This window comes from Carassius gibelio, chromosome B1 (genome assembly GCF_023724105.1).
Source record: "Carassius gibelio isolate Cgi1373 ecotype wild population from Czech Republic chromosome B1, carGib1.2-hapl.c, whole genome shotgun sequence".
NCBI lineage: Eukaryota > Metazoa > Chordata > Actinopteri > Cypriniformes > Cyprinidae > Carassius > Carassius gibelio.
Window position 1 is genome coordinate 5473744 of NC_068396.1, and position 12303 is coordinate 5486046.

Genomic DNA, 12303 nt, shown 5'->3' on the forward strand with positions numbered 1-12303 from the left:
TCACCCCCTCCTTCTGATAACACAGAAGAAGCCTTGCCTGTTCTTGCCTTGCAGCCTTTTTAAAGAAAAGTTGCTGGAGAGACAGACAGACAATGTGTCAAGGGGGGTACTTGAAGAAGCCTACATTCTCCTGTGGGAGTACTTCCTATTAGCCCACAATGGTCCATACATTATAAAGTGGCTTTGTATGGAAGCTATTTCCATGTTAAATAAACTTGTTGTATAGGTGTCTTTCATCCTCTATCACTGCTAGAGCAGATTTAACTGCGGATCAGACTTTTGTTTGCATATTCTCTTTTATATATCAACCTTGTTATGTTTTTCATAATGCCTATTATATTTAAGGATTAAACAATATGTAATTAGATTTCTCAACCTGACATCAGAGCTTTATGCATATGATTTCCCATTGACTTTGTGGATATTATTGCTGCTTAGGCAATCATGCACTATGCATTTCTGGTTCAAATGTATTTCTGGTCTTAATTCAAGAAATAAACATGGTACTGTTGTTAGCTTCTCATGCCACTAGAGAGCAGTAATAGGCCCAATGATTTTATTTATTTATTTATTTTATTGTATTTTTTATTGTATTTTTTTATCATTTCAATTGACTTTATTAATAATAATAATAATAATAATAATAATAATAATAATAATAATAATAATAATAATAATAATAATAATTAAAAGAAGAAGTAGAAGAAGAAGAAGAAGAAGAAGAAAAAGAAGAATACATGTAATCAATTTAATTTATTTTTATTTGGTCATTTACGTTTTAATTTAAGGCACAATCAGCATGTGCACTTTGAATTGTGGATTAAAGGTAAGGGGAAAATTCATAAATTGTTCGATTTTTAAGAACAGAGAAAGTTTAACTTATTGTAATCTTAACCACTTACAAATGTTTGCCAGCAAAAAAGAAAAGAAAGTGTTAAACTTATAAACCTAAGTGTCAACAGTGGTTGAGCAACGGATAAGCTCTCCTGTGAAAATGTTTAGGCTGTGAAAGCATGAGGCAGTCTGGAGCGATTTCTGATTCGCGAAAGAATCTTTTGAATGAACAGATTCATTTGAATGATTCTGTTGAACCGATTAACAAACCCTACCGTAAGAGATGACTTTCAGTACGAGGAAAACTGTTAACATTACCGGATATATCACAATGCAGAGAACAATTAATATTAATGATATTTTGTAATAATATTAATAATTAATTTTACTGGGGAGTAATGATGTTTAAAGGCTAATGTTGACAGTAAATAGGCTTAGAATTATGGGCGAGCTGTGACCCCTAGTTAATAAATAACTATTATTATTATTATTATTATTATTATTATTATTGATGTGAATATGTATATATATATATATATATATATATATATATATATATATATATATATATATATATATATATATATATATATATATATAGAATGCTGATGTTGTTCATCATGATATTGTATAGGCTACATGTATACGCGATTCAACAGTTTTCACAAATGTTAGAATACGAGTGTTTCAGGATTCAGAAGTTTGACTGAAGAGGTTTGATCACTATTTGACACTGCACTAACAAAACACAAGTCCTGTCACCATTTAACACTCTAATGTGAATAGGGATTTTATTAAACGCGTTTTATAGGCTATATCTTACGTTAAGCTCACTGTAAACAGAATTTTGGTTTCGAAAAACGACCTTGACATATACTTAAAAAAAAAATAGATACAGATTTCTCACCTGAAAGTCGGTGAATAATTTGCAGAAACTGCGCCACATTGGGGATACACTATAAAGCGTTTGTGATAAACAGCTAATTAAATTTAAGAATACACGCAAATGTCCCAGTAAGACGTAGGAACCGTTGAAAAATAACTCAACATAATTGTCGAGTCGACTCTTTGAACTGGTTGATTGAACCAAATCTTTAGAGTGAACTGATTCGCTCAGATGAATCAGTCGTTAGTGTGTTAGTGTTCGTGATACAAACACACACACACACACAGGGAGTGAATGTTGAGTCCTGTAGAGCCAATGAGCTGGGACCGGATACGATATATCCTCTGGGACAACAGCTACTCTGTTCACCCCCTTCACTTCCACATGACGCCATTTACAGCATAAACCCGACCTCCTCTCCGGAAAGAAGAAAAAACAAGAGCTGAAAAACTTGAAAGCAGCACAGTGTGTGCCATGCAGCCAATCATTCGACTTGCGAGCCGCAACGCGTCTTCTTGAAAAGTCTTGAGCATTTTTTTTCTTCTTCAGTAAACTCCGCTGATTTTGTTGGATTCTGGAACTTATTTTCTTTTCGTGTAATTAGCGGTTTAACAGCGTAAATGAAACTATACTGCGTTCTACTTGGAATAAAATTCTGATGTTACTGTTTCGCGCGAGTTGTGCGGAAAAGTAGCGAAGACGAGGACGCGCGAGTGTTTGCCATCATCGGGATTTTTGTGAATGAATCTCCAAATGAATTGAGGACTAACCAAAGAGAAATTCCTACTAGTAGGATATACTCTTCACAACACAAATAGGGGGTTGAGGTGGTGAGATCACGGTAAGTGACGTGTGTTACAACTTTTTGTATTTTATTTTATTTTATTTGTTTTTTTTTATATATATATATATTTATTTTTTTGCAGTGGATTTTGACAGGCTTTTATTTTAGTTTAGTTTATTGCTTATGTTGTTTAGTCGTGCATTTATATTATAGTTGTTCGTGTTCTGCATGACTTTTTCCAGTGCTCATGCTCCGCGCCATTCTTGCAGCTGTGCAAATAGTTGCCATACGGATCTGTTCTCTACGTACTTACTTTGCCTTACTTTTCATTTAGTTAAATTCGCTAATCTCTATTGAAATACGTAATCTACAACTGCACGATTGTTTTGAAAAACCCATTCAACGAATCACTAAAGATTTTAAAAGCTTTACACTTTTTCATTTTTTTTTTCGCAATTATTTAAAGTTGCCATTAGACATTTAAAAGCATAATAAAGACTTACAGGATATTTCACTTTCCTTCAATAAGAACTAATACGACGTTTCATTAATTATTTTACTACTAATAATAAAAACTTTGGCTGCTGTTGCAAAGAGGAAAAATGGTTCTGTACTTTATGCCAGGTTTAACCAAGTTAAGTATTGTCATAAAGTATGCATGCTGATAACCCAGATCAGAAGTTTAAATAGGAGTGAGGAGATAAACAGATGTTTAACAGACATTTTGTTGATGGGGCCTCTCTTTGGAAAGAGAGATTGTGCATTGATATGGTAATTTGGGTAGTGTTATTTAGATTGAACTCAACTGGTGCCTAGGGTCCAGCCTGAAATATATGGTTTCATGTTTTTTTTTTTTTTTTACATTAACATTTATTATTTTTTTGCATGTAAGTTTTTGTCATTAGAGCTCCGCCCCCGTTGATAACGTCATAATAAATTTGTGGACGTCATGTTACTCCTATGCATGCCAGCTGCTAGATATTAAAATTGGCGTTGAAAATGAAAATGTGTTACGGTGAATGTAAACTTTGATGTCTAACAAAATTCTATGATGGCCTAATTCACGTACCAGACCGCCATCTCGGTCTAGCCTATAAGCCTATATAAGTTGTGCAATACTTTGCATTTTCATACTTTTTAAAAATTGCATTTGCTTATGATTTTGGATCATTACGACTAAAACAATAGCTTTTACCACAAAGCAAAGTGAAGCTAGGTGTACTTTTTATTTTTTCTAAACCATATTTAACAAATAAGTTCTAATGTGCTCTGCAAGAACTGAACAGTGACAATGTTGTTTGCAATGTTAAAATAAACACACACACAAATCAATTATTTGTATTTCAGTACACATTGTACTTTATAATTCCCTAAAAGCAAGCCATGTGTGATATTTGCATTAATGTACAGATACGTGAAACACTGTCATTTATAAGATTTGTGTATATAAGAGTACACTGGTCTCAAACTTTTAATGAGGACAGATGTTGGTAGATTTTATTCTGCAAAAAGATCCTTATTTATTGTTGATCTGATAATGTTCAGCACCTGAGATACTGTAGAGAAAAAGTGGACTTGAGTCTACTAGATGTTCCATGTACTTGATAGCTGCAGGTGGCCTGCCCCATTAATGATCAGCCTTCTAGGGGTGTATAGGTGGGAAGTAGTTGGGAGGTATGCATTAAGGAGCCTGCCTTCTGCCTTGCCTTTTTGCCTAGTTTATATGATTTACATATGGTAAGTTTATAGGATTTTACTTCCCTGTACGCCCTCGTTTAACTATCTGCCTTTCCCATAGGACTTCAGATGTGTTCAATGCCAGCCGGAGAGTTCCCACTTCAGAGTAAAGATGGAGACAAGAGCTCAAAATGGCGGCAGCGGCTCCTCTGGCTTGCTGCGAGCTTTGCGTGACACTGGCAGACCCCAGACTGGGGACTCGGAGCCTTGGGAAGGTCAGGTGCTCTCCCTTGACCAGATAAGAACCATCCGCAGCAGCAATGAGTACACGGAGGGCCCAACTGTGGCGCCTCGTCCACCGGCCGCCCAGCAGAAAACAGACTCGCAAACTTCTAGCCCGACTTCCACCAACTCCATTGAGCTCTCTGAGCATAGAAACTCCCCCAGGGCTCAACGAGCCGGACAGCAGATTCCTCAACAAGCCCCTCAGTCGCCAAGGAGCGGCGTGAGCAGATCCACCAGTGGCACCAGCGAGGGGTCACACAGCACTGCCAGGGCCAGCACAGGAAGCACCTCATCGGAGCAAAGACTTTTGGGAAACGAAGGCGGGACGAGCGATCGGGTGGTGAGGGCGCAGCCTAAACGTTCAGAGCTGAAGCAGGAGGAACTGAAGCCCTTGGCCCCAAGCCCGGGCCAAGCCGGAAACATCAAGCACTCAAATCGCTGCGAGGACTGCGGCCGCTGCAAGTGCGAAGGGTGCACCTGTCCTCGGACCCTGCCGTCCTGTTGGATGTGCGGCCGCAGGTGCCTTTGCTCGGCGACAACAGTAATGGACTATGCCACCTGTGTCTGCTGTGTCAAGGGTCTCTTCTACCACTGCTCCAGTGACGATGAGGATGTGTGCGCGGACAAGCCCTTCTCTTGCACCCAGTCACACTGCTGCATGCGGTGGACGGCCATAAGCGTCCTGGCACTTTTCCTACCCTGCCTGTTTTGCTACCTTCCGGCAAAGGGCTGCGTGGCATTGTGCCAGGCGTGCTACAACTGCACCAGTCGGCCAGAATGCCACTGCAAGAACAAAGGCGTTGAGAAATAAACGAGGCTTGGTTCCTGGAGTAGCACTGGGAAGATAACCTTATCTGGGACTATCTCCCGAGCAGTGGAAAAATATTCGCAAATTGTTGTAGTTTTGGCACTGTAGACCAAGAGGTGACATTGGATTGGCAAAAACTGGTTTGAAGTGGTTTGTTTGTCTTAGTTTTTTTTTTTTTTGCTTTTCTCTTATCCACGTTCTCTCTTTCTGTTTCACTCTTTAAGGGGGGTGGATTTTGTCGCAACATCCTTCCCATGTTCTTTTCATTTTAAACTGAAGTCCAGAATGTTAGCCCTATTGACATTCAGTAATATGACTGATAAAGGTGACAGACTCCTCTAACTAACTGTTTGTGAATAGTATCTGCAAAGTATGTAAATTAGCAAATGAGCTCTTTTTCCAAGAGATTTTATTTTTGTACATATAATATTTCAACTGTGAAAAGCATTGTGCCAAACCAGTGGCACCTTGACAGATCCATATATATGATGCATATATAAAATGTGTATAGGGCTGTACATTCGTTTTGAATGTATATCAATCACTCTTTTGATATTTTGCCTTATAGAAGAGAAACCTTACACAAATTATCCCTACAACTATACTTGTAAATTGTACAGTGACCCTAAGAAAAACTTTATTTTCTAATTTCAACACATTGTTTAGTGTAAAAATATTTATTTGAAGTTTTAATTATTTTATAAAGTAATATTTATTTTGAGAGGCATCTTTATAGGCATCACCCCAACTTTGAGAAACAAAACCTCCTCTGTTGTTGCTGCAAAACAAGGGTGACAAGGGTGTCAAATCTGATGCATATGTTCACTATAAAATAGAAAATATATTAACGTTTTGAAATTAAACAATGCATTTTTCTCTGTTCTTTCTGGCCTGCTGTTGACCTTGTTTTTAGCCTTTGAGCACAAAGGCCCATTTCAGAAAACCTACTGTGTTTTCAATCGTCTTTGTTTACCCAATGGATCTTCTGTCAGGGTTGCATTTCACTTTGCATTTATGATGAAAGCGATGATGTTCGCAGAGCTTCAGTTTCGAGGTCATCTGAAAATAAAGCAAGGAAAGTGATAGTGTACAATCGCGAATCAGCAAAATAGGTGCGTTACGGAGAGATTATATCGATAAAATCTTCCTGCACAAAGGAGATCAAATGAAGTTTAATATAGCTCACTAGAAATGCAACATTTAGTACTGTTGACTGTTATTTCATGGATGATCTTGCTTTAACCATGACCATTTGGAGACATAGGCATAATCTCGACTGGAAAATTGCAGAACTGTGTTAGTTTGTGTTGTTCTGGTTGACCAAGAAAACTAGACAAAACTTTAGTCATGGAATAGTCACATGGAATTAAGTTATCAAGTTATGATTACCAATAATTAACACCAGTACATGGAACTCCAAATTGCTTGCCTGATAAAACCACCCAAACAAACTCATCTCAGATCAAGATAGACCCCAGTTCCTTTACAAAGAAGCCCTGATCTCGAGCCAGACCTTCAGGGGTAACTTCCAGCCTGCGCTGCCAGCAGCGGATACTGGCTGCATTTACTTCCATGGGAAACATCTGGCACTGGTTTAATCATTGAAGTATGCAAACCACTAGTTGACATCAGGAGGATCAGAGATTGTTTCTGTTGGCAAGTCGTTGTTTGCAACTCTCCCTCCAATCCTCACTTGTGTTATGGAAACTGCACTGTGGGAATATTAAGAATAGATATGGTATATGCAAGATGCCTTATCAATTCAGCTTTTGAGGAAATTTTCACTCCGAGTTGCTTGTATACATTTGTGCAAGTTGTCATCTTTAACCTTTTTGTATTAAGAAACTTGATTGCTAAAACATCGCAGATAACTCCGTTTGTAATTTCACAACTTTATTTGAATACGGCATGAGAAAAAAATCACTTCAAAATCAAAACTAAATATGACTTTAAAGTTCTCAAATTCAGGTCCCAGATTTTACATTCCAAATAAAGTGACATAGATTTGAACCAAAAGTCTAACTTGTATGTGCAAATATATGGTTAATTGCAGTATAAGTGGTTTTCAGAGTACAAACCATCAGTTGGGAAACACTCTTTAAAACTAAAGCAGTTTTTAAAATGTCAAGGTCATGATATTGATCTGACATTTTTTTTTTATACAGCAAATGTTTTTAAAATAATACATATTGATCTTGCAATGCATGCACACCTCTTTTTGTATAGTCACCAAGTAAAAGGCTGTTACTTTTTCCCATTTTCTTTATGACATGATATGTGCTACTGGCATTCGCACTGTTGGTTCAGCGTGTTGCCGCATGTTTGTTATTTTGCTGAGGGTTTGAGTGACAGGCAGCCAGCTTTCACCCCTTGGTAGGGATGAGCCCCCTTCCCCGTTTAGGTGGCAAAAGATGGAAAAACAAAACCGTCCCGATCGCTCGAGTGCGTCGTTTTCCGGCTTGCCTCCCACCCATTGTTTTAAGCTATGAATGGCAGGGCAGCGACGGGGGGTTGGTTTGCTCAAGAAAGCCCTGCAAAGGGTTAAAGACATTACTTTAAATGACAATGGGCCAACAGTTTACCCCCACATTCGAACCCTTGTGTATTCACCGTCTTTTCAATGGCCTGCAGTTATTTCACCGCCTCTTAAGCCTCTTCAACTACCTGCTTGGTATTCTCACAGGGCAACCTTTGAGTGCGAGTGTGTGTGTGTGTGTGACAGCACGCACGCGCATGTTTTCTGCTTTGCGTGCGAGTGTTTAGCAGCCGCTAAATGTGTTGTTATGGGTGCAGGCAGCACAAAAGAAGGATAGATGGGAAAAATGACACCCTTTTGAAAGAACTGCAATTGCATGCCAAGTTCAAGAGAAATAGAGAAATATAGATTTCTCCATTGAGTAGAAAAATGGGTCAGATAAAGGCTGGGAGGGTTGACCTCAATAAACAGACAACAGATGGGACGGAACTTACTTTGTCTAAAAAATTAAAACTAGTATTAAATGTTCGCCTATGCCGGAACATAGTTATTGTTAAAAGGAATGGAGTAGACCAATAGGAAGTTACTTAATTTGTCGTTGAAGACATTATGTACCCGTCTATTGATGTTTGGTATGTTTTGAAAGGGTATTGATTACTTCCATCCTCATTCTAAATTTAACCGTGTCAACGAGGACAAGCTACACAGGCAAAGATTGATAACCCTGGCTGGTTACCACAGGACTAAACAGGCAAACAAAAATGCAAGAAAAAAAAAGGAGAGAAAAAAAACTGATACCGTTTAAAGGTATAGTTCAGCCAAAAATGTATTTACCTTAAGAAAAAAAAAATCACCATCAACAGGCTGTCAAAATATGCTGCATGATATTAAAAACAACACATTCATGTTTGGAGATGAAAAAAAAAACTGACAATGGAAAAAACATAAAAAAAAAGTTAAGGGGAAAACCGTTCGTAAAATTTATCCTGCTGTTGAACACAAATAAATCTAAACTGAAACCAAGTAATATATATATATATAATCTTTTTATTAACACAGTTTCATTAACACAGTTCCGGAGAGACACCCCCATTAAGCAAGAGCAAGAGAGTCTGAAAAAAGAGAGTGCGCATTTGTGCAGAAAAAGAATGAGAGAGAGAGAGAGAGAGAGAGAGTAGGCAGCAGAGCAATTGGAAAAGCCCCCAGAGCGTCTCTTTGTTGGTTTTAGCTGGGCCCCGGCGCTCATGCCCCGTTCTGAAGCCCAGATCTATTCAGTCTGCTCATCAAGGCAGAATACTCAACAGGAAGGAAGGAAGCGGCCCTTTCTTTATACGCCCATTGTCTGACCACCGGGCTTAAGCAATCAAACAGCAATGTGCCGAGAGAGAGAGAGAGAGAGAGCAGGATGAGGTGCTTGTGGGGGCAGGGAACGAGAGCCCATGGTCTGTGTTCCATCCTGAAGTTTTTATCTGCGTCTCTGGCAGTCAGCGGCTTCCCGATTTCCTCACAGTCACAATCTGTATGCATTTTAAAACATGTTCTGATTCTGATTAAAGACAACACTGGCTTTGTGCACATTTTGAACTTAGGGATGGAAACATGCTTTAGACAAGTATGCAGACGTTGCACATGTGCTCAAGATACAGGGTTTCAAGTGCTTGCACCAAATAAAAGTGTTATTATTAAGCAAATTTTTTTACGTTTTATATATATATATATATATATATATATATATATATATATATATAAACCAGGATTTGACTGACTGTAGAAGAAGACAGTTCATGCTTATGTGCGCTATAGTGCCCCTAGTGTGACACTGAGAATGCAATGCACTAGTGTGGTCTGGCACTATATTTCATACCTTTTTTTTTTAAAATGAAAGACAATATGAGACATTTGCGGTGAAATCATAAATAATACAGACTTTATGAGTGTCACAATCTTACGTGTTAAATTTGCTTCCTCCACTGTAAACTCCACTGCTCTCTCTTGCTACAAACTCAAACTACATTCTAAACCTCGTCCTGACATTCCTGTCTGAATGAGCCTTCAGCTTTACCCAAAGGCAGGGGAAGATTGCATTTCCGAGAGAAAGAGGGATGAAATTCCATAATTGCATGGTCCTTTCTCTTCCACCCTCCTCCTGCACCTTCCCACCCTTTATCATTTCAACAAAAAGCACCAGATCTTTTCATAACTTCACATGAAATAAATGAATCATGAAATGCAATAATTCATAGTTTTATTTTAAAATGGCACTATACAGAAATTACATTATACTATTAATATTTTGACTTCAAAATAAATGCTGGCTTACAATACTAACCTGTGTTGCTTAATTGTGTAGAATTGACAATTTGTTCATTTAATAATAAAATAAGTCAAAGTTTTATAATATTTTATATAAAAATTCACATAATTTTTAATGAGTTCTGGCGGTATACAGTTTGAGGAAAAGTATATATAATTTTTCTAAGCAATTTTATCTCCTGGTAGAAAATAAAATGAGAACAAATAATACTTTAATGTAATTTAATCTATCTAAATAAAATAAACAATGCAATTTAATACAACAGGCCTACACTGAAGGGTTAAGCCATATAGAAATCAGAATACCAATAAGACTTGGAGATGTTTTTTTGTTGTTGAGCTGCACCAATAAGCAATCACCTAGAAACCACCCAGAACACCAGAACAACCAGCATTTTAGTGGTGATTTTGCATTCACATTTTCTTGTTTAAGAGTCAACTATATTACATAATATATTCCTCATGGGAACTTCAAGCTTTAAATTGTTCAGTTTAATTGCAATCTTAAATTCAGTTTCAAATCACGACCAGCATGTAGGCACATTATTCTCACACACACACAGGATATGGACACGATTCTCTGTCAGCGACGAGAAAGCACCTCACAAGTGTGTTTCTGCAAAGCTTGTCTGCCATTTCCTGTGGAAACTAACCACACAATCCATCCACAGACAAACACGGCAATGAATAGACCACACATCGCATTGCATGCAGTGGCCCCAGAAAGTATTTGGACACTTAACATTAAAGTCACACTTAAAAAATGTCATTGCATTAGAACAAAGTTCTCTAAACAATGCTTTCTGGGCCACTTTGTTCTTTTTCTCAAGGTGAATTTAAGTGCACGTGTTAAGTTCACACAAGTTAAATTTATTATGTTAATGTTACACAACCATAAAGTGTCACAATGTGTTTTGCCTTCATTTTCAAACAGTGGATCTATTGTTAAATCATTCAAAACCCGACAAAAGTGTGCTTGTGCAATCTTTCTGACTCTTGTTTTGATGTTATCCAATGCAAAGCCATTCACAAATTTTAAGGCTGACACAAGTGTGCAAATATTTTTTTCTTTTTTTGGCCACAGTATAAACTGACTTTAAAATCACTGAGAAAGAAAAGATAAATCTGTTTTAAAATAATTGCAATACATTAAAAATGCATATGTTAAAACTTTAATGCTACATCTTTTTGCAAGCAATTATTATGCATTTGTTTCATTTTGCTTCAGTCTTGTTTTCACCTAAGAAGGTTCATCTTTGCACATGCACTCACTTGCATTCATATTTCTGCACATAAAAAAAGCTTGCACACACAAAGAAAACCTCAAAATGAGCATGCACGGACACATGGCCGTGCACCGGAATCATCATGAATCCAGGGCATATCAATTATCTCTCTATAAAAGAGAAAAGAGCGGAACCAGCTCAGGAAAAAGGTGAATGCTGGGACAGCGGTAGAAGAAATGAAAGAAGCCTCTTTAACTTATGTAATAGGCGTCACTGTGCATTAGGACTGTGGAGAACTTCCTAAATGAACAATCCAGCCTGAAGGCAAAAGGAAGGAGGGATGGGGAGGCTGGGGGGAGAAAAGACGGATAGAAGGGCAGTGGTCTTGCCTTGGGGTTAATTGAGTTAGAAGACATGAAGGAGCCCTGGAAAAGGCCTGCGTGGTCGTTAGGGTTGGTGGGGGTACAGGACTAATTAGAGAGGAACACAGACAGACAGAGGCTGGAAGCCCAGCAGGTTTCTGGAGAGCGGGATCACGGATTGAGAAACGTCTGGAATGAGCGAGTCGAGGAATTTGTGTTTGCTGATCTGTTTACTGGTCCTTAAAGGAGGTCATTTTTGATTGCATCTGAGAGATATGATGAAATATGAAATAGTCCCATTTTATATATATACAAAACTTATATGCTTTATATCAAAGCTAATTCAATGTTGTTAGTGCTATTATTTTTAATACACATTAAAAGAACTCAACTGCAATGGAATAAAACCTCTCTGATCCCCTTAGAGACTGAAAGCACTGAAAACAAGTCAGTGGATACTCTAGCAATGCTGTACTATACAACTCAACATGCAAAAGCTCACTACAAATGCCCAAAGACTACCCAGAACACCTTAGGAACATGCTAAAAAATCACGCAAAATACATGAGCAACAACCTAGAAACTCCATAGCAATGGACTAATAACAATGTATAGCAATGTTAACCCGAAACAGAATGGTTAGAAACCATTA

General features: G+C 37.8%; 1 protein-coding gene across 2 annotated transcripts; it reads left to right on the forward strand.

Annotated features, from left to right (window-relative positions):
* Positions 1-2015: 2015 nt before the first annotated feature.
* On the forward strand, positions 2016-6156 carry spry2 (sprouty RTK signaling antagonist 2). Of its 2 annotated transcripts, none has more exons than XM_052546307.1 (2): positions 2016-2561; positions 4303-6156. In XM_052546307.1, the coding sequence occupies exon 2, from the start codon at positions 4354-4356 to the stop codon at positions 5275-5277; it is 924 nt and encodes a 307-aa protein (XP_052402267.1). In that variant the 5' UTR covers positions 2016-2561; positions 4303-4353; the 3' UTR covers positions 5278-6156. The 2 variants fall into 2 exon arrangements, with proteins under 2 accessions (XP_052402267.1, XP_052402268.1); XM_052546308.1 differs by having other exon boundaries at positions 2027-2561; positions 4311-6156.
* The last annotated feature ends 6147 nt before the right edge of the window (positions 6157-12303 follow it).